General features: G+C 39.5%; 2 protein-coding genes across 4 annotated transcripts in view; one reads left to right on the top strand and one right to left on the bottom strand.

Annotated features, from left to right (window-relative positions):
* farp2 (FERM, RhoGEF and pleckstrin domain protein 2) overlaps nucleotides 1-1,572 on the bottom strand; it is a 31,533-nt gene extending 29,961 nt beyond the window's left edge. The window contains exons 1-2 of the mRNA XM_065956087.1: nucleotides 1,421-1,572; nucleotides 555-780 (exon numbers count right to left, since the gene is read on the bottom strand). Coding sequence (XP_065812159.1) covers nucleotides 555-746 — 192 coding nt within the window. The 5' untranslated portion in view covers nucleotides 747-780; nucleotides 1,421-1,572. The remainder of the gene's footprint in view (nucleotides 1-554; nucleotides 781-1,420) is intronic.
* A 5,857-nt stretch (nucleotides 1,573-7,429) lies between these two features.
* On the top strand, nucleotides 7,430-26,696 carry hdlbpa (high density lipoprotein binding protein a). 3 transcript variants are annotated; one of them, XM_020631183.3, is made up of 27 exons: nucleotides 7,430-7,532; nucleotides 10,775-10,846; nucleotides 13,588-13,700; nucleotides 13,789-13,961; nucleotides 15,884-16,099; nucleotides 16,187-16,393; nucleotides 16,477-16,692; nucleotides 16,797-17,000; nucleotides 17,108-17,215; nucleotides 17,309-17,413; nucleotides 19,441-19,519; nucleotides 19,705-19,844; nucleotides 19,935-20,039; nucleotides 20,133-20,246; nucleotides 20,725-20,811; nucleotides 20,892-21,023; nucleotides 21,120-21,338; nucleotides 21,707-21,928; nucleotides 22,034-22,252; nucleotides 22,388-22,690; nucleotides 22,839-22,943; nucleotides 23,036-23,170; nucleotides 23,466-23,609; nucleotides 23,830-24,009; nucleotides 24,837-24,953; nucleotides 25,043-25,183; nucleotides 25,270-26,696. In XM_020631183.3, the coding sequence occupies exons 3-27, from the start codon at nucleotides 13,625-13,627 to the stop codon at nucleotides 25,357-25,359; spliced, it is 3,837 nt and encodes a 1,278-aa protein (XP_020486839.1). In that variant the 5' UTR covers nucleotides 7,430-7,532; nucleotides 10,775-10,846; nucleotides 13,588-13,624; the 3' UTR covers nucleotides 25,360-26,696. The 3 variants fall into 3 exon arrangements, with proteins under 3 accessions (XP_020486839.1, XP_020486822.1, XP_020486830.1); XM_020631166.3 differs by having other exon boundaries at nucleotides 16,794-17,000; XM_020631174.3 differs by having other exon boundaries at nucleotides 7,448-7,532; nucleotides 10,742-10,846; nucleotides 16,794-17,000.
* The last annotated feature ends 647 nt before the right edge of the window (nucleotides 26,697-27,343 follow it).

Raw genomic sequence — 27,343 nt, 5'->3', positions numbered from 1 at the left:
TTTCAAAATCCAGGTCAAATGAATTTCACAGAGGGGTCATCGAAAACATCTTACATTTAGCCAACTCATAAAATCAAGTCAATACAAATGTTCATTTGCATTTCCTTCCATCATGAACACTGACAAAAAACAGATAATAAAAAAAAAAACTATTTCTGTTTCAAATTTACACACAGACTTGAAAATAACTCAATTTATGTTCAAAGTTGAGTATTGCATGGCCATAACATCTACCAACTTGTTGCTCAACGCTTAGGATAGTAAATAAAACTACTGCTTCCTTTAGAACCATTTAGACAGAAAGCAGAAATCACAGCCAAGACGCTATAAAGTGTCCTGGTGTGTTAGACTAAGATGCCCAAATGATTAGCATTAACAAGGAAGGGATTTCAGCACCAAAGCCATGTGGCAGATGTCACAAACCCAGGCCACACGCAAACAGGATAGCCCAGACTGTTATGGAGAAAGATGTAGCGTGCTGTGTAACAAACTGCAGACATATCACCGTGTAAATAAAAGAGGCTCCAAGAGATTGTGCAGGAGGAGAAACTTACGTCTACATCAAAGAACTCCTGGGAGTCGTCCAGCCCCTGTACACGGATTTGGAGTCCTCGCCCATGGCTTCTGACCATATTGCCACTGAGGCTCTGGCCCGGCTCCAAAGTGCTGATACCAGCGTTGAACTGGGCTCCAAGCCTTGTGCCAGGGGTCTGCACAACCCGGTATGAACCCTCAATCTCCCCCATTCCTGCTCAGGGCAGCAGCGTCCCCACCTCACTCCTGCAAAGACAGAGAGGGCAAAGGAAATCATTAATAATGTTGGGGAAAAGGCAAAACATTCAGAAAACAGAGTTTTGGATAAAGTCGTAAATTGTTTGGGGTGACTAAATCGGTCAAGACACTTGGTTAGTAGTGCATGTGGTGCATGGTTTAACCTAGTTTTTGCATTTTTTATTACAAGTCTGACTTTCTCAAACAGTTTTAGGACTAGTGCAACACCTTCAATTTGTACAATATTCACCTGGACTATTTGTGTAGCATTCAATAAGAGCGTAGACTGAAGTTCACATGAGGGGGAAAAAAACTACCGAAAGTAAAAAGAAACGACGGCTTGTGGGGTTTGCATTTAATAGCGTAACGTCACGTTGCGTGTTGGCCTAACTGGGTCAGGAGGAGATAAATGTCTGCGTTAACGACGTTTCAAAACTAGAGAAAACACAACGGAACAACTTTGAGCAACTTCAAAGACTCATTTCACTGCGTATATGAAGGTTTATTTTCATTTTTAGACAGGACAGGAACACTATTTACCGACGTGAAGAGAAGCGATACAGCAAAACTTTCAACGCGAGTTATTTCTTCGACAAAGACGCCTTCAAAGAGAATTAAAAACCTGCACATGAAGTAGCTTCAAACTTACCTTTTGCCCCGTAACGACACGTTAAAAGTTTGTTACACCGAAGAGGACTCTACTCCGTGCCATGGTCGTCGTCCAACGGAGTGCGCACTCACACCGGCCTGTGATTGGCTAAAACAGTTCACAGTGCGCTGCTATTGGTCCAAATGTGCTCGATGAGTTCTGTAGGCTGAGAAGTGAAGATTTACCTTCCTTCACTTTAAATAGCCCTGAAGGATGGATGGAGAGTAAACTTGTCCGCCTGAAAAATTACACGTTGTGGACGTTTAACGAGGAGGCCTAGTGGAAAGAAAAAACCCGTATGGTCTTGAGGAGAAGACACGTGTGTTTTACGTACATAGGCCTACTGAGGGATGCCAAGACTAGGGGGGAAATGATTGTTAGGTCTGATTTGTTCAATTTGATTTTAATAACAAAGAAAGACAGCCTCCATTTAAGTGTGGACTCAAGTTTGACCCACAAATGTAGGCAAATGAAAGCGGTGCGGGTTGTCACCGTAAGCCTTTAAAGCAGACTACTTTTACTAACAAATTTCTCTGAACACTGTGGATAGAAGTGAATAAGTGTGCCATGAAACCAAACCCGTTACGTCTTTTCTCACGCCTCAGATCATGGTTATAATGCTACATGTTGCACATTGATCCATTGTTTTGCAGCACGTAAATGTTAAGAGTTAGATTGAACCATAGTTCATAAATATGAGAATTGAACTACTATCAAGTAGAGGTCACTTCTGCCATTGTAATGCAGCGCCCCCTACTGGTTTCTTTTTTGAAAGACTTCCATTATAGTCACAAGATGTTAGAGCCTATGAAGATGTCTGATAAATACTTAATAAAATTTTATACCATGTCTGCCATTTTACTTTTTTTTACATACTTGATTAATCCCTGAGGAGAATTTCAGGTTTACACTCTTTTATTGTTATTGATAGCAATGCTTCTCACACAAATAGGCCCGAAATACACACATATAAAACCTATATGGACCTGCATTAGTGGAGAAATGTCAGAGTGGGGCTGCTACACACTGCTACGCATTGAGTGCACCAGAGCTGTTGGTGGTTCGGTGCTTTGCTCGGCAGTGTTTTGGAAGAGACCTGGCACCTCTCCAGCTAGCAAACCAATTTCCATTTTTTAATCCGCTACGGGACTTGAACCAGTGACCCCAATGAGTGACCTCATTTACAATTTTATAGAGATAACAATGATGAAGAAGTCAAAATGATACTGATGTAAAACATTGAAATAAAGGGATAATGTCAGTAGTTAAGACAGTGGGTCTATAACAGCCTAGTTTGTCCCATTTCTCAACCAATTCAGATAGTTTGTCTTTACATACCAAATATATCAACAACACTACCAAGCCATTTTTCATGAATGGTAGGATCTTCTCTGCACCATTTCCTGGTGATTAGCATGTTGCCAGCCCTGTCCAGGTTTCAGGTGGCCCAAATACTGTACATGAAATACATGATATTCAATGAGAAAAACATGTATATGCATTGAATTTGTTTTTTTGGAATAGGCTTATGGAATATCAAATCAATTCATAGAGTATAGAGTATAGCAGAGTAGAGTATCTGAGTATACAGAGTGGTGTTGGACTTGTCTGTATTATATAGGCTAATATTAAAAGTATAAATGATTGGATTACTGCTGAAATTCTTTAATAATGGGACAAAATGTCAAAATAATGCACTGTGAAATGTAATTAAATCAGCATGAAAGCAGTGCTCTTTTCATGTTTTTCTCATTATTTTTCATTCTTTAATCATAGAAAGATAATAATGGTCCCCAAACAGAGAAATGATGCCAGGAGTCTGAACTGATAAACTGCTCTGTGTTTAGATCTGTGCACATTATCTTCAAAGAAGTCTGGACCTCTTCACAGGACTCACATATAATTAAACCACTCTGGTTTACTCTGCTGTTTCAGTCATTATTTTAAGAGTGGACATCATTATATCACAAATATAACTCACAGTGTTGCATTCAATAGTCTTTGAATGAACCCCTGCTTTGGAGAGTTTAATTTTCTTGTGTTGTAATTTTTATACAAATTAAATAAATGAGGGATCAGTATGTTTTGTTTTGAGGCTGTACAATGTTGTGCAACTATATGCACTAAATTATTATTAACACTTAACAATAGTCGTTTGCCTCTTGACATCAATTCTACCTAAGAGTATTTTTCAGTCTGCTTTTTGATTTTGTTCTCCTCACTTCACCATTAACCCCCTTTAACCTTTGGCTGTCACAGAAAAAAATGTTTTTAAAAACCAGACCTTTTTTAGGCGACCTCCTGCTATCCACTATGAGTCAGATACTGAACACCTACTTTCTCTGCTGTCAGGAATACAAAAGAAGCAGCTTTAAAAAAATAAAAAAAACAGAGGTGCTTTCCAGTATAGCAGGCAAATTTCCATAAATGGGAAGAACTGAGAACATCATGGTTGAGTAGAAGTATGTAAAACTCAGGGCTTTTCTGCTCATCTTAATCATTAGGCTATATCATTGAAAGATTACCCTTTGTTATTTGAAATGCCTCTGATCTACACAAGATAGTTATTAATTTGTTTGAAATAAATATATTTTATCTGATTCAATTCAATACAAGTTTGATTGTTATTCAACAGAGCACAGATGTGACGAATACTTGTTTATCATCCACCTAATGGTGCAAAATGCAATTATGTGCAGAGTAGTGTTTAAAATGTACGCTGTTTATAGAATTAACTGTAATGGACATATATGTAAACTCTAAGAAATTGTGTAAATATGTGTTTAGATATGAATGAGGTATAATTGCTGTATATACAAGATGAACATGTCCAGCAGTTATAGCAGGCACTACACAGTTTAGGTTTTAATACAATGAATGGTAATGCCTTGCTTCATTCACATCCTTCTCTGACATTATCTATGACAACCATCAGTGACAGTAAGTCGATCTTTATTTAAGACAAATAGTCTCAGAATGCTGCAATGAAGCAGTCTGTCCTGGCTCAGCTAGTTCACTCAACCCATGAAGATATTGGCAAAATTAGATTGAAATATATTGAATGATGTGTCTCAACTTATTTCTCAGGGTCTTGAGATTTCTTTATAGACTTATATTTTAGCCTTTAACCACTTAAGATGTTTCACTGAGTATCTTTCAACAGGGAATAAGATGCACCTAGTTCTTGAAGAAAAGTGGGTTAAATAATTATCATGAAATTTATTTTGTGACAATGATATTGACCTGAACTATGAAGATTTACACAAGCCTGAGTAATGTTGGTTTATGACTGTCTCAATACCTATGATGTGTAACCACTGTTTCACTCCATGCAGGTAAATTTACAATTTGTTAGACAATGATCTCAGGATTTATATCCACCCAAGGACAAAAAAATTGAATTTTCTGATTGGACTGGTTCATTACATGTGTGTAGTGCAAGTGAGACTAAGCCATGAAATAATTAAAAAAAAAAGAGAAAAAGGTATCAGTGCTTTATCCAAACTCAGTGAACTGGCTTTTATATGTGGGCAGACAGATTTCAGTCAAAGATTACTCAACTATGCCTTTACAAACTATCTTGAGATGTTGATGTTACCTTCATGTTATCAATTCTCACTGTGTGTGTTTGGAGTTTAAATGTAACACCGTTTAAAGGTAACACCATAGAACAGTGGGTCTTAACCTTTTTGGGCTCAGGAACCCACTTTGACCGAACAAAACCCTGCTGACCCCATACATCCAAAACACATACAGCTTTTTGGTTAAAAAATTTTTTTTTTCAATCATGTAGTAGTTTTTCGATTGTGTTGCTAGTAAACATTCATCTTAGAGCACATTTAGGCTTTTTCATGGATATTATTGTGGACAGAGGAAGAAAGGCTGGATGACATTTCTGCACAATGTAGACAGACAGACAGAAACTCTGCAAGTTTCTTCTTTTGGCATTGGCTACAGTAGCCTATGTTCAATATGTTCTAATATACAATATATTTTTGGTTAATCAATAAATACAAATTCCATGTGACCCCACATGATTCAGGACCGCAAGGTTGGGAAAGCCTGCCGTATATGTTCTTGGCATTAAGGCAGGAGAGATTTCCTGGAAAGTTTCTGATCAGAAGGGGCTCCGATAACCCCCCACTAGCATGTCTACAGGTCAATGGTAAGGTTTACTTATTCACAGTATTTGTATGCATGTTTTTAGCAGTCCACTTGCTGTGTGTTATGGTATCCCTGACCTTTTGTCGTGTGCTCATTCACTTCAAGCAACGACAAAACCTTTAAAAGGTTACCTCACTGAACTTGTTGTTCTTGAAGAAAAATGCAGGATTGTTGTGAATGTGCAATAGGTATGCACATTCACAACCCCTGTGCCTGGGTCTTACATTAACATGTATTGCATGGGATCATCTCATTTATCTAATCCCACTGAAATCTCAAACTGGAAAAATAAATGAAATGTGAAAACTGTGATAAATAATGAATAGGAGGCTGATCGTGGTGTGGAGCAGCCTGAGGTGGTGCGAAAGGAGGGGGTGGCAAGGATCCAACAAGGTTCAAATAATGCTAGGTTACTATTAATTTCAGTTTAAAGTTACACATAGATTATACTAATCTAAAGAAAATATACACAAAATGTTTCCTTATGTTTCTGAAATGTGTCACAGATGCAATAAAGCAAAGGGCATGATAGGTCATGCTTTTTGATTGTGTCCAAAGATTGTCCCTTTAGCATATCATTAGCTGGTACTCTTAAATGTGTAATTGAAAGATTGAACCTGAAGCATTGATTGCCTTGTTTGGTTGCTCCAAAACTACCACATACTGTGCAGCAGACTCTCAAGTTTGGTATGTTAGTGGTTAGAAAGCAATTGTAAAGGAATGGAAGGCTACCAGCGCTCCCTGTTTTTCTAGCTTGGTTAGGGCAATACATCTTGTTACACACAGTTTCTGGGGCCCAGTCGTTAGACATCTTAATTCTTCCACTTCTTAATTGTAATCTCTGCTGGGTGATATTCAGGTGTGACATTTATATATTTGGATCCCCATAACCCACAACCATAGCAACTACTCTTCATGGGGTCCTCTCATACAAACAAGCAATTAAAATCCGCACAAATTACGTTATTAAAAGTAAATAATAACAACACAATGACAGGCAAAGTACAAAACGAAGTAGACCAAGATGAACTTTGTAAATCATAAAGGTAATCTCACATGTGCCTATACAAAAATAAATAGTGTTGTACAAAACGTGTAGTTTTAGTTTGTTCTTAAAACAATAAATAGTAACTAAACAATGAAATACAAGTAAATAGATAGATAGATAGATAGATAGATACTTTATTGATCCCGAGGGAAATTCAAAGCATCCAGTAGCAGGTTACAAAGAAGTACATGACATATAACAAATGTTTCATATTAAACCGCAAAACCGCCCCCCCCCATACATATATATTAAAAAAGATTTAAAGAATGCCTCTAGATGAATGTGTAATTTAAACAAGAACCTATAAACAGTTGAGGGAAAAAATCTGTAATTAGACCTGAATATAAAAAAATTAAAAAGTGTTGCCCTTCTGAAGTTGTGTTGTTTATATATGTACAGCAATGTTTAAAAAAGCAGATATAATATACACTCTTTGCTTTCTGCTATGTTGAGGCTGAAGCTTTGCTGTAGGCTATTTATCACAGCCATATCCGGCTTTGTGTCCTGTTTTTTTGTGGGGTATCTGTGTCTGTTGGTTTTTAGTTTTTATTTATTTGTGTAAAGAAAGCTAAATATAATAAATAAACCATGACAAAAGTGTCTCTACAGGTGATTTGAAAAAAACAAACAAAAAACAAAACAAAAATTGTGTGGAGAATAAAACAGGAATCAGGTCTTACACATGGTTTGCACACACAACATTTTCCAAGTTAAACAAGACTGTGTCACTGTTGGAAATGCAAAGAAGTTATTTGTAACCGGACTCTCTGACGTGACGTTGGAGGATGTGATTGGTGGGCGGCTCTGGTATATATCCGTCAGGCTTCAATCCCACCTTCTCGCCAGTGGAATTTCATCTCAGCTTCTGCACCTTCAGGGCAGACGAGTACATAAAAATAAGTAAGTCCCTCTCTGTTTTATCTTCAATACAAGCTACACTGCCTTTTCACATTACCTCTGCCTTTCATTTAAGTGTCAGCGTGGTGACTTGTTGGTGAGACAGCTTTTCTTGTGAGCCTTGAATGTGAAGTTACAGTATGTTCTGGCCTCCGTGTCATTTCTCCCCTGCTCAGCTGTATGCCTACGTGGACTTAGCGAGCTACGAGAACAAACTGTATGCTAACATGCTAGCTACGGCTGCAGCTCTACTTTTCTTACGACCCTGTCAGCGTTGGCTCGATTGATATATAAAAAAAATAAACACGACCCGTATTTATGTATGCATGCCTTCACTTCTTGAATCCACTGCTAGCTTATTGTAATGATCTGGCTGTAAGACACAGGCTGAAGTTGTGAGTAGACAGCCAAAGCTACACGTTAGCCGGAGAGCTACGTGTCACAGTCGTCAAAGTTTTTAGCGAGTTTGCTAACTAGCTCCGCGGTGATTTAGAGATGTCACTAATGAACACAGCACTTTCTGCATAGCGGCACATCGATGTTAGTAAACATCCCACGTATTCAAACGTGACTGCCTGTTTTTTAAATGTTGGTTTGTCTCGACTTGGGTACATTTGAGTGGTTTTAGGCAGCACGACGGGAGAGCTAGCTCTTAACTGTGATGTGTCGGCTAGTTAATTAGATATCGTGTTTAGCTAGCGCCCACACTTAAACCAGAGATTTAAACCTTTAATCTGGGCTTTTTTCATGCGGCTGCTAACCTCAATGTTGGTTTTAACCAGCCTCCATTAGTATTCACCACCTCGTTGATTAGATAATATGACGCTAATTTAATGAGGTTTCCACTGTTATTCTCTGACAGGATTGTGAGGTGTTGATCACCAGGTTAAACACACAACTGCACCAATGACGTGGTGCTTTGTGCAAAACACACAATCTGTCAAATGTCTCCTGCTGCTTGTAGAAAAGTCTTACCTGTCAGTAGTTACCACATTCAGGTGTCTGTGCCAATACTGTTATACTAAATAATGCATTTGGCCTAAATCTTCCTTTTTCCTCTTCCCAGCTGCACAGCTGTCCCAAGAGTCAGCCTCTAGTTGATCACCTCAATTACTTACATAGCACCTTTAATTTAATGTTTGCACTGCCTGCTATTTAATGTCTGTTTTTTGATAACTCTGCACTATCTGCTTTTTTAAACATTGCTGTACATATATAAACAACACAACTTCAGAAGGTCAACACTTTTTTGTATTTTTTTATATTCAGGTCTAATTACAGATGTTTTCCCTCAACTGTTTATAGGTTCTTGCTTTAAATCACACATATATTTTTATCCCTACATGGGTTATGTACATTTCTTGTATAAGTCTATTTTTAATTGCACAGTTTAAGTTTGATTCATCTAGGGGTATTCTTTAATCTTTTTTAATATATATGTATGGGAGGGGGGGCGTCGGTTTTGCGGTTTAATATGAAACATTTGTTACATGTCATGTACGTCTTTGTAACCTGCTACTGGATGCTTTGAATTTGAAGTATCTATCTATCTATTAGTAGCTTTTTAGCCACCACCCTGAACATTCATATTATGTATTCATAAAGTGACCTAGTCTGATCACACACCCTCTACCAAACAGCTTAATTTGACTCTGTGCAACATCTGAAAGAGCTGCGAACTTGTGTAGGTCTGCACAGTACATATCAAATAATAAGGTTGACCTCTTTAGTTTGTAATTTCCTGTTATTGTTCTTAATTCTAATTTGTATTCACTGCCTTTAATCTGCTTGACTGTGTCTGCTTCACTGTTAAATTTTAATGCATGTGGCTGTCTGTCTGTGTCTGCATTACTGTCAGTTTTTATGTCTATTTTACAGTGTTGTTGTATCGTGTGTGTGTCAAAAGCCTTACCAGGGAAAAGGACCGCAAATTAAATACGGCTAGAAGTCTTGTATACATTGCACCACATGCACTTTAATTAGATGCAACAATGTCTACTTGTATTGTCCCTGACAAATAATCTGATAAACAGTGTTATCGCAATATCAGCTTTCTCATCAAGTAGGTCTGAATTTATTGCAATAAGAAAAAATATTCTATGCAAACACTGCTTTGTCACTCAGCAATGTGTGTACATTTTACACTCTAACACTATTTTATGCAGTCAGATGAAACTCAAGCTAGGTACCAGCTGCCCTCAGAGTAATTGTTGCAAATGTAGTGGTTAAAAAATGCTTAATTTATTTGGATTATCAAGAAACATGCTATTACAGACTTATTAGTTTATTACCCTTTATATCCTTATCATAATATTGAAAACTAGTATTGTGCATAATTGTTATATCTCATATAGTTATGGACTTGGATAAATAGATTTAAAGTTAAAAAAAAATTATATTCAATGTTGATTTTCCATATTCAAGCATGTAGAAACACTGCATTTGTTTGAAATAACTTGCTTTAGAAGAAAGACAAGATATTGTAGTGTCACTTTTGTCCTCTATCGTTCAGACTTACAGTGAACATAATGATGTGAAAGGACTTAATGATCCAGATTTTTCTTGGTACACACACTATTGCATGTATTATCATACATGTTTTAATAATCACACCCTTTAAACACAGAGCACTCACTTCTGCCAGCTCTTGCATAAGGGAGCAATGGCCTGTTTACCTGCTTCACTCGCAGCAGCTTCATCAATTGCCAGCTTTGTCCTTCTGTCTGACAACTAGGCAGGGTCCAATTATAGAAACCAGATGTTTGTCAAGGCAGACCAAGCTCCAGTGACACTTCATACTTGACTAGGTTTCAGTAATGCTCTTCTTTGCCTAGTATTTATTTAAATACTTCCTAATTTTTGGATAATTTCGGTTGTCTGCCATGACGGTCATCTCGTAGTGTTTTTCCTCCTGGTGTCGCTAAACTGGAACTATCAAGAAATATTCAATTACGGCTGAATCATTAGTTCAAGTTAGGCGCTGTATTTGTTGTCTTAGATTAACAAATGATCTCTTACTATAGAACTTGACATTACTGATATTTATTATGTATACTGTGTATTACGTACACAAAGTATTTCATTATATTAATTTTTGAGAAAACAGTTGTCTCCTTTGTGCAGACTTGAGCCTATAGTAGCCTTTCTGAGCTTGGCCTCCATCTTTGTTTGAAACTTAAACCATGTTTTTTTTTTTTTTTTTTTTTTTAAAGATTCAGCTGATCCCTTCTCTTTGTGGTCTCTAGGCAAAAGCTGGCAGGCTGACGGGAACTTGCTTCTTTACAGGACGGATTAACTGGTAACTGACCATTTAGCTGGTAAGTTCTGACAACTATTAGCATTGTGAGCAGTGACACTAATACCGTCTTAAGTAATTAGCAGCATACTGTTTTGTTCAGCACACAAACCACAGCTCGAAAATTGGCTTTGTATAACTGAAATATGATTATGATTTTGCAGGAAGAATCTTCTGCACTTTTGTTTGTGAAAATGTTTTAACATTTAGCGCAAGTTGCGCCTTGTTCTTCGCTTGTTAACATTAATGCTGAAGAAAAGGTGTAAGATCTGTCGGAACAAAAGCCATGACATTAAAAATATTTATTTTGTCCCACAGTCTTGTGTAGCGATCACACATTGTTATTCATTGTAAATGGTCTAAAATTGAGACCATTTAAGTAAAGGGCTTCCATTAACTTAATAATAATACATTTTATTTATAAGTGCTTTTCAAAATCTCAAAGACACAAAAACAGAACAGCACAGTAAGGACAGACATTGCAACATTACACACAAATCATAAAGAAAACAACAATAAAGGTAAAACTACAGAAAACAGAAAATACATCACAATCATGCATTAAAAGCTTGTTTAAAGAGGTGAGTTTTGAGAAGTGATTTGAAAGTAGGAGGGTCGGTGCAGTGTTGAATGTGTGTAGGGAGTGAGTTCCAGGGGGAGGGGGCAGCTATGGAGAAGGCTCTGTCCCCCTTAACTTAAGACTTGTTGACACATGGATATATTTTCCAGTACTTAACATTACGCCCACTTTGTAAATATATTTATATTAGCCCAAGCAGCAAGCCTTTTATGTATTCTAGCCTGTTTAAAAAAACATTGAAAATCCTTAGTCATTACACTTAAAAACTATAGTTTACTCACTTTTTAATTAAGGAAGAAACTGAAGTTTAAATGAGTATACTGTAACCTGTTAAGTAATGTGTGTCCTTGGCGTGTTCCCCCAGCTTGGGTGACAATTTGGGGACTGCATACCTCCAACACCTCAGTGATGATGTTTCAATTTTGTCCACATTTCCAAAAGATGAAATCCATTAAGTACCATAATGAACAACTCTTCTGACAACACATCACATAACTTGTTTAAATCCTTATTTTGGGGGTTGGGTGGGGGTTAAAAATGCTAAATCATGCCAGTGTCTTACATAAAGGGTCTAAGTTGACTTAAACTGGCAACAGGATCTGCAAACAGTAATGAGTCCAGGGCAGCCTTAAGTTTATGAAGCCTGACAAGGAAGAGGCCACTGAAGGGGTTCACCAAAATGTGTAGGAGAGAGAGAAACAGCCTGCAACTGACCACCACCATCTTAAAAACTTTACATGAATGTCCTGCCATTGTTCCTTGAATGAGGGGAAAGTAGTATCAGCCAGCTCTATGTGAGATCTCTCTGGGTTTGCTTTTCAGGCCTACAGATGAATTTCAGGCATGCTTGGGGGCAAAATCCACCCGAAAACTCTTCACATTCTTCTGCTCTTGTTGGCCAGAATTTAGGTTTCTCTGCCAGCCAGAAAAGCAGAGCAGTGACTCCTGATGTTGTATTAAGTTTCACTGACAATATTTGTTTAACTCGGATATTACAATGTCTGTTTTTTCTCCTTTTTATAAACTGCATAGGTAGGAGAATTGGCTCTGTGGTTTATTTCTCAGAGTTATTCTGGTTTAAAGATCCTACACAGGGTATCTGAGGTTCATGTTGGTGCTTTAATCCTCTCCAACATGGACATACAGAGGGGTCATCGGGGGAAAAATCCTCTTAACCTCAGAGTTCACTCACTTAGAAACGCTTCACAGAGAAACACTGGCTAAAGACAGTCGAACAGAAGTCAAACTGGTTTCTTCTGGAAGACAAAATGTCCTTTAGCTGTCACCCTGGCCACACCAGTGTTTTCTTTGTGGTGCAAAGTATTATCTCTTTACTCACCGCTCATCATCTCGGCACATATATAAAAACAGTGCTGCAAAGGTAGAGTGACAACAAGTGTGATTATCCTCTGAGGCACATGGTTTGTTTTGATAAAGGTAGATTAGATAATGGTTAAAACCTCAAAGTCCACCGACGATAACCTTGCATACCTGAGCATGTGACACTCTACCTTTCAAACATGGCTGTCTTTATCTATTATTAGCTATCATGAAGAAATTAAATATATAGTGATGATAATAAATAATCAAATCTTGAATGTATTTCTCTGTTTTCCCTAGAATTAATTTAACAAAATACAAATAGGACTGATGATGACTAATTGATTATCACATGGGAAGTTGCCTAATCAGTTTGGTAGTATACATTCATAACCCCATGAATCAATTTTTTGAAAAGTACTCAGCATATCATTGACTGACTTGGTAACAAACATTAAGTAGTTACCTAAAATATTGCACATTTACAACAGAATAAGAAAACATTTGTTGTTGTTCTAACAAGTCCACTTTAAAATTCATCTGATCTGCTTTGTCGGGTGTTTCTGGGCTTGGTTTAATCACGTGATTGGCAGTGCTCATGAAGTAAACAAACAACTTTATTCTTATTGTTCTGTTTAGGTGTGTGACATCATGTCCTCCTCACCCAGCCCTTTCAAATATAGATGAAGAAAGACGAGGAAAAAAAAAAAGCAAAAGTAGAAACCTCTCAAACATCTAAACTGCTCCACCTTCAGAAGGAAATATGACTGTTAGGATTCCTTCACTGATGATTGAGGAAATATATTTTAGGGCTTTTATAAAGTATACTCTTTTTGTTTAACGGATATAAACTTTATTTTCAGTGGCACTCTCGGACTCTGTTAACGTGGGATTTTGACCATGAGCTCAGTCGCTGTACTTACGCAGGAAAGCTTCAATGAGCACCGCAATGGGCTCATGCCAGAGCAGAGTGGTGGTGAGTACTTTTGGTTTTTAAGGCTTCGCTTGATTTGTAAGATTGCCATCACAAATTGGACTCAAATTGTTGTTCTTATTTTTTATAGCTGTTGCTGGTGCGGCAGTAGCCACTGCTCCTGTTGAGGAGGAGGATGCCCTTCCTACCTACAAGGACGCCTTCCCACCTCTGCCTGAGAAGGCGGCCTCACCTGAGGGCACCCAGGAAACTGCTAACGCCTGGACAAAGATTCGTCCACTCAAGTCTTCTGTTATCACCCAGGTAGAACATCTTCAAAGTTACTTCCACATATTGTTTGATGAGTGTTTTCACATGCACCTCTTCAGGTGGTGTTACCATAATTTTACCCAGTATACCTTTCACCCTTTTCACCCTCCCACATAACTTATTTCAACATGTTCAATATGGCTCAATCCAGATATTTGGATCTCTCCACTGGTCTTACAGACTTGCTGACTTTGCAAACTCGTTTTCTGCGATTGCTGAGGGCTGTCCAAAAGCAGTGTTTACCTAGTCCACATGGAGCCTTAGCAGGCTTTGTGCAGACTTTCAGAGAATGAGCTGGGGCTTGCAGATTTCATCAAACTTGTCTGAATTCATTCCAAAACTTTCAATGCAATACAGACATGCGAGAGAATTTTTGATTTGCCAACTTATAAAAACAAAATGAATGTATGAAGTAATACTTAGTTAAAACATTATGTGAATCATGTAGGCCAGAAAAAATATTCAACCATATAAGTTCGATGAAGATGAATTTTCTTTAATGGTATTTAAAATGCATTTTTATTATTGTAGCTGTGAGAGCTTTGTCCCCAGTCCAGATGATTCACCGGATATGTGAAGGTGTATAAGTGGCCGTAGTAGCAGGAAATATAAGATGTTCACTGCCCTGTATAAGAAATGCAGTGTGTCTAATGTATTCCACCACAGTAAATAGAAGCCCTGTTGGTGGAGGAATTGATACGTCTGTCTGTCTGACGTGGTTTTCTCCTTGCTGGCGATTAGAGCCTAATGCCTCATCTCCCCACACAGGTGTTTCCAGTTAATCTGGCTGATTAGACCTCTGCTTAGACTGGAGGAAGGCCGAGGTGTGATGGGGAATTATGCAAGGTCACCAAACTAGACATGCTAAGATTTAACTGGGAAGTGCTAGCAGATGCAAGCCAAGAATATAAATCATTTGAGCTGATATACGAAAAGTGCACACAGGCATTTACCTACAAGAAACACACAAAGTACAATCTGGTGAATACAAAGATTAAAGAAGTGTTAAACCCTTGTGTCTGATTAAATATATGAAATACTATTCTTTATAGACATCATAAGAAAACTTTTGGTTCATCATTTATTAAAAACAAATCTAAATGCATGGTTCCAATATTGGAGTAATATTAAGTCTGAATCTGTGATCAGGTGTTTCAAGTTGGCTTGCTCCATTTTAATCTGGCACAAGAAAAATAAGTTTAACTGAGGCATACGTTGTACTAGAAATCATTTTTTTTATGCACTACTCTGCTACATTAGATTAGTGTCGCAATATTAATTCATGCTAATTAGAAGCATACTGGCTGCTTATTAGTCATTACGTGCTTATTCTACATGACAATAATTTATAGTTAAGAGTTTGCCCTCAATACCCTCCTTATTTCTGCTTATTGATAGTGAGTTAGGAGGCTGTTGAACATGAATTATGACCTTAATATGCTTTGCTTAGTATGTCCCTTTTTTATAAGATCGAAGAAGGAAAAAAAGCCAAGTATCTACTCACCTGCGCGCTATCATTGGCTGGGGGTGAACACACCAGCTCCCCAACAGAAATGTCCCGAGTCTACCAAAAAAAACATGAAAATCCAGGCAGAGGACCTCAGGACAGGGTCTCTGCAGACACAGTCACCACCACACATGTGTAGAGGCCCATAAGTGATGGATGATGGAGTGACATCACCTTTGTCTAGATTTCATTTTTTTAGGGAAAAAGATACTGACTCCACCTTCCAACCTGCTTGCCTCTCAGTGAAACCTTAGTTTTATCTCCCTTCTTATCCTTTAATATGTTTTAATGGCTAACCCAACAATTTGTTTGCATGCTGTATTCTTGTCTCAGAACAATTTCTGCCTGTATTATTACAGCGGTCTCAACTGATAATTAATTTTCTATTTTGTTTGGCCACATGAAATAGGTTTTCCATGTTCCACTCGAGGAGCGCAAGTACAAGGACATCAACCAGTTTGGGGAAGGAGATCAAGCGAAGGTCTGCGTGGACATCATGCACAAGACCGGAGCCCATCTGGAACTCTCCTTGGCTAAAGATCAGGGTCTCTCCATCATGGTGTCTGGAAAGCTGGATGCTGTGATGAAGGCCCGTAAGGAGATTGTGTCCCGACTGCAGACTCAGGTCAGGAACTCTCTTATCTTGATCTGATTAGAAATATGTACGGTATGAGCTGCAAAGATTTCTGACTATACATTTTGACCCTTAAAGGCCTCAGCTACTGTTGCCATCCCCAAAGAGCACCATCGTTTTGTCATCGGAAAGAACGGGGAGAAGCTTCAGGAGCTGGAGCTAAAGACCGCCACCAAAATCCAGATCCCACGACCTGACGACCCCAGCAACCAGATCAAGATCTCTGGTACCAAGGAGGGCCTGGAGAAGGCCAAGCATGAGATCCTGCTGATCTCTGCTGAGCAGGTAGTTTGGCTCCCCAAGCAGATGGACAAGCGGCTGTTTCACTGAGGTTTGCCCTATGAGTTACAAATGTTCTACTTTTTTAGGACAAGCGTGCTGTGGAGAGGGTAAACATCGACAAGGTGTATCACCCCTTCATCACCGGACCCTTCAATAAAGTTGTAGGAGAGATGATGGCGGAGACCGGTGCCCGCATTAATGTCCCCCCTCCGAGTGTGAACAAGACAGAGATTGTCATCACTGGGGAGAAGGAGCAGGTGGCCCTTGCTGTGGCTTTGATCAAGAAGATTGCTGAAGAGAAGGTAGGATTCTTCCAAGTTTTAAATAGGAAAGTTTGTGTTTGAGCTTAAGGCTAATTCTTAAAGGTTTGTTGTCCCTGATTAACACCCCCTGCCTGTTTCAGAAGAAGAGTGCCACCACCATCGCAGTGGAGGTGAAGAAGTCTCAGCACAAGTATGTGATTGGCCCCAAGGGAAACACCCTGCAGGAGATCCTGGAGAAAACTGGTGTCTCAGTTGAAATCCCACCATCTGACAGCAGCTCAGAAACTGTCATCCTTCGCGGGGAGCCAGACCGTCTGGGTCAGGCCCTCACTGAAGTTTATGCCAAGGTGTGAATTTTTACAAATAAAAATAAAAATCCCTTTTATTATAACCATGGTTACCTTTTTATAAAATGTAATGAGGCGTTACTTAAAGAGCATGTTTCCTTTGGCAGGCAAACAGCTACACTGTTTCCTCGGTCACAGCTCCATCTTGGCTTCATCGTTTCATTATTGGCAAGAAGGGGCAGAACTTGGCCAAGATTACTCAACAAATGCCCAAGGTTAGTTAAATCATGAATTTCTTCACCATAACACTTTAAATCCCCCTTTTTAAATTACACTTTGTAACTTTTTTTTGTGTCTTTTGCACACAGGTGCACATCGAGTTCACCGAGGGAGAGGATAAGATCACCCTGGAGGGTCCCACCAAAGACGTGCAGATGGTGCAGGGCCAGATTGAAGTCATTGTTACAGATTTGGTGAGTGTAAAACATTTTTGGTACTCATTAGTTACCCAGACCAAAATGGTGTCTCCTATGTTGTTGTTGTTTGTTATATATGAAGATATTGTAAAAGGAGGCCTTGAAGTTGAATAGCTTTGAATTGGTGTAGCTGCAGGCTTGATGCTTTATCCTACACCGTAGCCTTATGTGCAGCTCCTCAGAAATGTAACGACAAATTATAGAGCTGAAGACAACAACAACTGTGATTGTCTGCCTGTGCATAGCTATCTGCCTCATAGCTATGCATTGAAACTGCAAGCACACTGTGTTTAAAGGCTCATTTGTTATTTGCTGTTCTGAACTAAACTCTACTGTTTGCTTATCTCAGTGTATTATGTTTGCATGGTTTCTGCATACTTTTACATTTCAATGAAAGTTATTCAGCAATCATCAACTCCAACACAGAGGTTGCGCTAGACTTTCTTGTTGCCTGTCATTTTGACAGACAGGGTCGTAAAATTTCTGTCATGATCTATAATGATCCCTCATTTCCATTTCATATATTTTTATGACATTAAGACATTGCCTACTTATTTATTAACTATTTAGTTTAGCACTTGATTATAGAAACAAGTCGATCACACGTTACAATTAATTTGCAGAACAATTTTAGGGCGCACTCACACTAGCAAAGTTGTCCCATACCGTGCTTATGCACGATTGTCCACCCTCCACATTCCACTGCCGGCCTGCACTCACGCTGCTCCAGGACTAACCGGGCCTTAGCACATTAATTTCTTGTTATAACGTCGTAATATAACACATGCATGGCTTTACGTAATTATGAGGCGTGCTTAGTGTACAAGACAGGCGAGCTCAAGCATGCTACTTTACTGACTGAGTCTTATTTTGAGTCATTTTTAGTCAGATACAGCCATAAAACTGAACTGTACCGGGGCGCTGGTGGCGCAGTGGTTAGTGCGCCATGTGTGGAGGCTGTAGTCCTCCAAGTGGGCGGCTCAGGTTCGGATCCGGCCTGTGGCTCCTTTCCCACATGTCATTCCCCACTCTCTCTCTCCCTGATTTCCAGCTCTATCCACTGTCCTATCGCTCCATTAAAGGCACAAAAAGCCCCAAAAAAAATCTTAAAAAAAAAAAAAAAAAAACTGAACTGTACCGTGCTGAAGCACACCAGATATATAGCATGGTTAAGCTATTACAAGCTTAGACAACCATGCCATGCGCATTAGGTCAGATAGCCTACAGGACAAAACAATAACTAATTAATTATGCACACTCGCCACCAAGTGGACTGGGAGGTCTACTGCAGGTGCTTTACATGTGGTTAATGACAGTGCTGTGTGAGAATTAGAAAGGAGCGCTGGACACCCGGTAATTGTAATCCGTCAAAATGACAGACAGCCTTCAGATTTTTCCGTCATTGTTAAAAAAAATTCCGTCAATGACGGAAAATATTCGGTTAACTTGACCTCTGCTCCAACAGGGTACAGGGCTTTTCAGGGTACAGTGTGGAGTTGTGGAATGAGCTGGGTGAGGAGCTGAAACAAAGCACAAATATTATTAAATTTAAAAAAACTATACAAAAAAATATTTTGGAGAGCTATATGGGAAAAGTTGTTTTAAGGGTATTCCTTTATATTTTGTAATACTGGGTGGATATTAGGATTGTAAATACACTGGGATTTTAATTTGTTTTATGGGGCAAACTAACCTTGGATACATGTGTGTATAATTGTGAACATTTGTTGGAATGATTTATAAACTTATAAACTAATAGAAGAAATGTAGCAGGGGTAGGGATATATACATTTTTACTTCTTCCTACTTCCTTTGTCAGTTGCCTTTTGTTTAAAGTTCATTAAGAAGAATGCTTTCAACAATGAAGGCTACAGTTCAGACTCCTTGAAGAGCTACTGCAGAAGTTGAAATCAGGCTTGAGGTTTAATATAAGATGATGATTTGGTTTTGATAAATGACTTTTAAGAACACAATGCACTCCATTTTCCAATGATATTCATGTTTTGTGTTCTTTCTCCTCAAAGGTAAGCCGTATGGACTACACTGAGATCAGCGTTGATCCCAAATTCCACAGACATCTGATTGGAAAAGGAGGTGTTAACAGTAAGTATCGTGTTAACATTAAAAACTTATTATTGAAGTTCATCATGCAACATAATCTGAATCATACATTTCATGATAATTGCCCTCTGTTATAATCACAGTCCTAGTTCTTGACTGATTTCAGTTCCTTGAAGGCACAAGATTACTGTTACAATAAAAGTATGTATTGATTTTTTTATTTATAGTTAACCGCATCAAAGAGCTGCACAAGGTGACTGTCCGTATCCCTCCTGACAACGAGAAGAGCAACCTGATCCGTATTGAGGGGGATCCCCAGGGTGTGCAGGAAGCCAAGAAGGAGCTGCTCGAGCTGGCGTCACGCATGGTAAGTTCTCGCTGGAGTTTTACAGACGAGATGCTGGCATGGGGAACTGAGTGTGCCATTGTTAATTATACTTTCTATTTTTTCTTGCAGGAGAATGAGCGTACAAAGGACCTGATCATTGAACAGCGTTTTCACAGAGCCATCATTGGCCAAAAAGGGGAGAAGATAAAAGAAGTGCGCGACAAATTCCCAGAGGTCAGTTGGAAACTGTCTGTGCTGCTGGTATATTATTGGTGATGGTTTGTCTGTACTAAATTTAATCTATCAACCCTTATCATTACTTTCCAGGTCATTATCAACTTCCCTGATCCGGCACAGAAAAGTGACATCGTTCAGTTTAGAGGCCCACGAACTGAGGTGGAAAAATGTGCGAAGTTCATGCAGAAGCTAGTGGCTGAAATGGTAAATATTTTGCATCTAAATTTGTGTGTTTTCTGATGTAGCAATATGCATAGGCAAATGATTTTAATAAGCAAAAGTCAAGATTTGTATTTGTCACATGCTCTTACATATGTGCAGTCAAATGTAATGACTGTTCTGCAAGGCCATGCAATAAAAACACTCAAATATTATATAAGAACATGTGTACAGTAAAATGTAGAAATATATAATTTAAAAGAGAAATGTAAAGGATATTAAAATGAACAGTGTAAAGTGTCAATGTGCAGAGTGTGAATGTGTGGTGCGTGCGCATCATCTAAGTTACAGTCATAAGTTACATCATGTGTTATGTTGATGAGGTGCTATGTTTTGACCTGAGAATGGCAGAGTTAACAATCCTGAGTCTAAACCAGATAAACTTATCTGATAATACTAAAATACTGATTTGGCATCCTTACCTACTTTTGAGTGTTAACTTTCCCTGATTCTCTTTTGTCAGGCGGAAAACAGCTTTTCTGTCTCTGTGCCCATCTTCAAGCAGTTCCACAGAAACATAATTGGAAAAGGAGGATCAAATATCAAGAAGGTAAGGTTTATTAGGGTAAATTAACAAGTTATGTCTTCGGGCCGTTAGACATCCATTTGACCGATTTTTATTTTTTCTAGATTCGTGAGGAAACTAACACAAAAATTGACCTGCCTGCTGAGAACAGCAACTCTGAGATGATTGTCATCATTGGAAAGAAGGCAAACTGCGAGGCTGCAAGAAATCGCATCTTGGCCATTCAGAAGGAGCTGGTAAGAGCCTGCATTCATGTGTACTATTTTCTCCAAAGTTTGGCAGATGGATCTAAATCTTGTACATATGCTGAGTTAATATCGCTTTGTACACAGGCAAACATCTCTGAGTTGGAGGTTTCCATCCCCTCTAAGCTGCACAACTCCCTGATTGGGACAAAGGGCCGTTTTGTGCGCTCGATCATGGAGGAGTGTGGCGGCGTGCACATCCACTTCCCCACTGAGGGCTCAGGGATTGATAAGGTCACCATCCGAGGCCCCGTAGAGGAGGTGGAGAAAGCCAAGCAGCAGCTGCTCGCCTTGGCAGAGGAGAAGGTTTGTGTAAAAGTCACTAATGATGATAAAAATGAACTTCTGTTGACCTCGCTAAACTGGCAGCCATTTGACAGGGACATAGAGGAAGGGCAAAAAATGAAAAGAGCTGCTTCTGTAGCTCAGTGGTTGTACATAACCACATGCTGAGAACTTCTTTCGACTGTCAGAATGTAAACTGCACGCTTTTTGCATAGCTGCTGTCTTGTACATAGGGGAAATTTGTTTCGCTTCCCTCAAGATTAAATGATGTTAAGCCCATTAAAACTTTTCCGTGTCTTTGAAATTATAGACCATCTTCTGTGCTTACCATTCTTAATAAGGTTGACTGGTTATACAATGACCATATTTCTGAAATGCCTTTTCTACAGCAAACTAAGAGTCACACTGCCGAGCTGCGTGCAAAGCCAGAATACCACAAGTTCCTCATTGGGAAAGGTGGTGGAAACATCCGTAAGGTTCGTGATAGCACCGGGGCCAGGATCATCTTCCCCACCGCCGAGGACAAAGACCAGGAACTCATCACTGTGATTGGTACTGAGGAAGCAGTGCGGGAGGCCCAGAAGGAGCTGGAGGAACTCATTAAGAGCTTGGTAAGCCCCTTGATATTAGTTTTATAAACATGACAGAATAAGATGGATTGGACATTTGCCTCATTCACTGTCCGAGTATTCAACATATTTACCCTCTGCTTACAGGACAACGTGGTAGAGGACACTATGACTGTTGATCCAAAGCACCATCGTTACTTTGTGTCTCGACGTGGCCAAGTCCTCCGGGACCTTGCTGATGAGTATGGAGGTGTGATGGTGAGCTTCCCTCGCACAGGTTCTCAGAGTGAAAAGGTCACCCTCAAAGGAGCCAAAGAATGTGTGGAAGCAGCCAAAAAGCGCATGCAGGAGATTGTTGAGGACTTGGTAAGTAGATGCAGGTTTCTGCTCTGTGAAGTAGATTTCTAATTATTTTTTAGTTTTTTCTGGACATCAGCTTCAAATTTAACCAATTTCCCTTTTTTTTTTTTTTTTCTCCCATTTGAACGTTATCATTTCCAGGATGCTCAAGTGACGATTGAGTGTGTGATTGCTCAGAAGTTCCACCGCTCTATCATGGGTCCCAAAGGCTCAAGGATCCAGCAGATCACCAGAGATCACAGTGTACAGATTAAGTTCCCAGAGCGTGAGGATCCACAAGGTAAACAGGAGTCAGCACCTCCTGCAGAGGCCCCCGTTCAGGAGAATGGAGAAGCTAACGGTGAAGTGAAGGAACCTGTTGATCCAAATGCACCCAAAAAGTGCGACGTTATCGTGATTTCTGGACGCAAAGAGCGTTGTGAAGCTGCTGTTGAGTCTTTGAAGGTTAGTGTTTTTGTATTCACATGGCTGTTTGTTATCGTCTGAGGTCCTTTTTGGAAAGTGACATTGGCTAAAATGAATGTATTGTAACAGAGCATAATATAAATGGCCCAAACTATCGTCTTGATCCTCATCTGTCTTCTTTCCTCAGGCCTTGGTTCCTGTGACTATTGAGGTAGAAGTGCCTTTTGAGCTTCATCGCTACATCATTGGACAGAAAGGAAGTGGAATTCGCAAGATGATGGATGAATTTGAGGTATGTGTCATACACACTCTGTGTTGGCAAAGGGGTACACAAGCTTTTCGATTCTGCTGCTAACTATATGATGATATCATGTTTTCCTCCAGGTTAATATTCAAGTGCCTGCTCCTGACCAGCAGTCTGATAAAATCGCCATCACCGGCTTGGCCAACCACCTTGACCGCGCCAAAGAGGGCCTCTTGGAGCGTGTCAAAGAATTGCAGGCCGATCAGGAAGATCGGGTTAGTATTATTTGCAGTCTTGAATGTATCCATCAACTCCATCAACTGAGGGAAAGGGGAGGGAAGTATTTTTGTTAGTTGTTGAAGCAGTGTTTATGATTCACATACAATCCTGAGGCAGTTAAGCTATCTTTAAGTTGACCTGTAAGGCCATCACACACACTATAACCTTGGAGGAGAAGACAATTTAATTATTAACTTTTCACAGCAATTGTAGCAGGAGTAGGAATTAGTTCAAGTGTCAAAAGCACTCAATTTCTAATCCAGAGAATCGTTTACATCGCCCCCACTGCAGGCACTAAGGAGCTTCAAGCTGACCATCACTGTGGATCCCAAGTATCACCCCAAAATCATCGGCCGCAAAGGGGCCATTATTACAAACATCCGCACTGAGCATGATGTTAACATCCAGTTCCCAGAGAAGAATGATGAAAACCAGGTATGGTGCTTTTGCAGAACTTATTATATTCAAAGAATAATGCTAATAAGTGTATGTTCACCATCAGCACAGCAGGTGGTGCTAAATATCTTTAATGTACCGGTAACTAGTGTCCCCTTGTGATAACCATAATTGAGCTAGCTATTGTCATAGAAGCTATAGCAGAATATATTTTTGTTAAAGAATAAATGAGATAAATGTTTCTGCTGTTTGTCCACAGGATCAGATAACTATTACAGGGTATGAGCACAAAGCCATAGCAGCACGAGATGCTATCCAGGCTATTGTTGATGAGCTTGAAGAGATGATCTCTGAGGACATCACCCTGGACAGCAGGGTCCATGCCCGCATCATAGGAGCCCGCGGCAAGGGCATCCGCAAGATCATGGATGAGTTTAAGGTGAGGCTACAGGACAGGATGGGATATAAACTAGAGTAAGACACACCAGAGAAAGCCTGCTTCACAACAGTGTACCTCTCACCCCTTACAGCTCTTATGTACAACTTAAAAAGATCCTCTTTAATTTTGCACATACAAGGAATTACCAAATAAGTAGTTTGGAATGTCAGTTTTCAGTACAATTAAGTTTCAACTAACTGTTTACTGGGGTCCGTGCGCTCGACCAAAGTTAGAATCTGAAAATAATCACATCGATTGGCCATGAAGAACAACCAGGACCAACAGCACATTTCAACAGCTTTAGGCTAATGCAGATTTATTAGTCCTACGTCTTCAGTTTCTCTATCTTAAAAAAAAAAAAAAAAAAAAAAAGCCTAATGCAGATCAGTGCCATTCATCTCTCATGCACTTTCAGAATGTATGATGTAATTCACATCAACTCAAGTTTATTTGGAGTTTTCTGTTGCACATTTTTGGTTCAGACTGGTTCATCATGGGCTATAGATGACTCCCAACTAGCGCTGGTTCAATGGATGGGGATTATAATCCCATGTAATGTCTAGTTGTTACAGCCAGACTTGAATTTACTTTGCAACAGGCTTTTTCTTAATTTCTGTAGGTGTTCAAAATAAAATTCAGGGTTAGATCCATGGTAACCCTGCACTGTATGACAGGTCAAGATAATTGCCTTAGCAGGGATACCTGAGCGGTTAACATGCATGCTTTTAATGGGGAAAAAAACTTGTGTTGTATTTGTCCCCTTCTTAGTTTTTCTTGTCACTTTGAGTATCCAGTATTTGACATGGCTTGGTATCTATCTCTTTTAGGTTGATCTCAGGTTCCCCCAGAGCGGGGCTGCAGACATGAACATTGTGACAGTCACAGGTCGCCCTGAGCTTGTGGATGAAGCCATCGATCACCTGCTTAACCTGGAAGAGGAATTTGTAAGCTTCCTGCGCTCTAAAAATGTTAATTGTTTGCATTTGCAGGTGTTAAAATGCATTTGACGTTAACCATTTCCCTATATTCCCAGTTGGCAGATGTTGTGGAGAATGAGGCAAAGATGGCCTACATGAGACCTCATGGGGGTAGTGCTTCCTCCATGGATGAACAACGTGGACCATCCAAAGGCTTTGTGGTGAGGGAGGCTCCCTGGGCCACTGGCAATGAGAAGGTGAGTTTTTACCCACAAGCCTTAGACTGTTTGAAACGAGAATTGGTCGCACCTTCCTTTCTTAATCTCCTTTTCTTCCACTTTAGGCCCCTGATATGAGCAGCTCAGAAGATTTCCCCAGCTTTGGAGCCCCAGTGGCAACCAAGTCCTCTCCCTGGGGACCCAAGCGCTTCTAAGCCGTGCTGCTACAGATGGGCCTGAAGTGAACCGGACACAATCTTCCCCTTCATTGTTCCTTCTCCTGACCTGGACTGACCGCTGACCCTAAAGTCTTCAGTTCTGAGAACGTCATCCTTCTCTGTGTACTTAACCCGGTCTGCGCCTGCAGAGTCATCAGTCTAAAAGTGCTTTCAGATACTGTAATTGACTTGTGAGCTTTGTATCTGCATTAAAGAAACTGTCCTACGCTTAAAAAAAAAAGAAAAGAAAATGTGACAGATGTTGCGGTTAAGTCTCCAGTCTGTACAAGACTGACATTTGTGTTGATTAGACCTGACATTTCATTGTGGTTTGAACTGTTATACCAAATTTAAAGGTGGCCAGACATCTGTTTTTTTCGAGCTGCCCTTATCTTAGTTGCCTTCGCAGGGTGGGGGGAAAGGGATTTAATTACTGCTGGTGACATGTCCAGACATGATGCCTGACCATCGAGGGGCCAGCTGTTTCAGTAACCCACCCCCTTCCTGCTTTTACTCATGTAGCTGAGTGAAATTTGTCAGTCTTTAGCCCTCAGGCTCTCTGTAGTGGTTGTCCTCTGTCACATCTTTCCATTTGCTTAGCTGTGCTTTTGTGGATATGGTCATGTAGTGGCACGTACCTTGTAGCCTTATGAAATGGTATACTTAATTAAGGGGGGGGGAGCGGTTTCAGCCACTGCAGAATGGCAACACATTCAAACTGCCAGATGCTTGGAGATCATGCCAGAACTAAACGTCTTACAACACTAGGCCGAGAGCTCCAACGTATCAAACCTCACACTAACTATCGAATGAACTCTTTTGACATTCAAAAGTAAAATCACTCTACAAAAAATAATGACTGTGCGTTTATGAGCAAAACAGCAGACCATCTTGTGCCAACTATCTGTCTAGTGATGTCCTGTTTCTCATCCTCTGTATCGGGTCAGTGTCCAGTCCCTTTGTCTTCCAGTTGCTATGCAGATTGTTCTGTTACATAGCAATGGCCCTTTTTATCAGCCTTACAACTAGAAAGATACAAACCAGATAGGGATGATGTCTAGGTGCATTTTAAATGGACAGCTGGAGGGTACATTAAATGTTCCTTTAAAAGCTCTGGGAACATTAATGGCCCCCTAGTTATTGTAATTAGTTTAATTTGCCAGAGGAGTGCAGATTTAGCTTGCTAGCTGCTTTTCAACATCTAGCATCAGTCTACCTTGGTTTATATCTTCCTAGCATTGAATGAAAGATTATGCAAATACCATTGAAGTGAACGGATATGGATGACACTGGAAAAGAAATTGTCCAAAAAGTCAATAAAAATTGAAAATCTCTTTTGCTGTGTATCTGAGTCTTTTGTAAATAATGTATTCACCTATTTATGATGTTATCTTAATTAATCTAAAGTATATTAAGTATTTGGCTTAATAGTAGCTGGAGTTTGATACTGTTGAAATAGTTTGTATTACAGTCTTTATACTTCTTGGCCACAGTGTGGTGCTAGAGGAGAGGTCATTATGATAGTTATATTAATATAAGGTTAGGGTATAATATTCCATGTCCATGGATAATTTATTGTAATAAGTGATATGATTAAAATAGCTAATTTACTGTGTTTATAATGTATCTTAATGAGTCTGTGATTGCTTTTAATTTCATAAAGAACAGTGAAGAAGGTGAGACATTGAGTGAAAAGTGTTTTACTTTTGGCTGATTGTAGTGTTTTCTACATTTTAAACAGCTAGAGAAGGTTAAGGCTTTTAGTGAAAGAAAGCACAACACTTTGATTCAACCTATTGATTGTAAAGTATGGTAATAGTTATCACTCACACATCTTTGCGTAAAGTGAAACTACTGCATTGTAAAAGTGCTGCCCAAAAGGGTCTTTATCTTGAACCACAAGAGAAGTATCAACCTACTTTTTTTAAAATACATTTTTGACCAATGCCTAGTCTCCTTTTTGGCCATTTTGCCTTTAATG

Source organism: Labrus bergylta, chromosome 6 (assembly GCF_963930695.1).
Source record: "Labrus bergylta chromosome 6, fLabBer1.1, whole genome shotgun sequence".
NCBI lineage: Eukaryota > Metazoa > Chordata > Actinopteri > Labriformes > Labridae > Labrus > Labrus bergylta.
The sequence above is the reverse complement of the archived record's forward strand: the minus strand, read 5'-3'. Positions and strand labels throughout refer to the sequence as shown.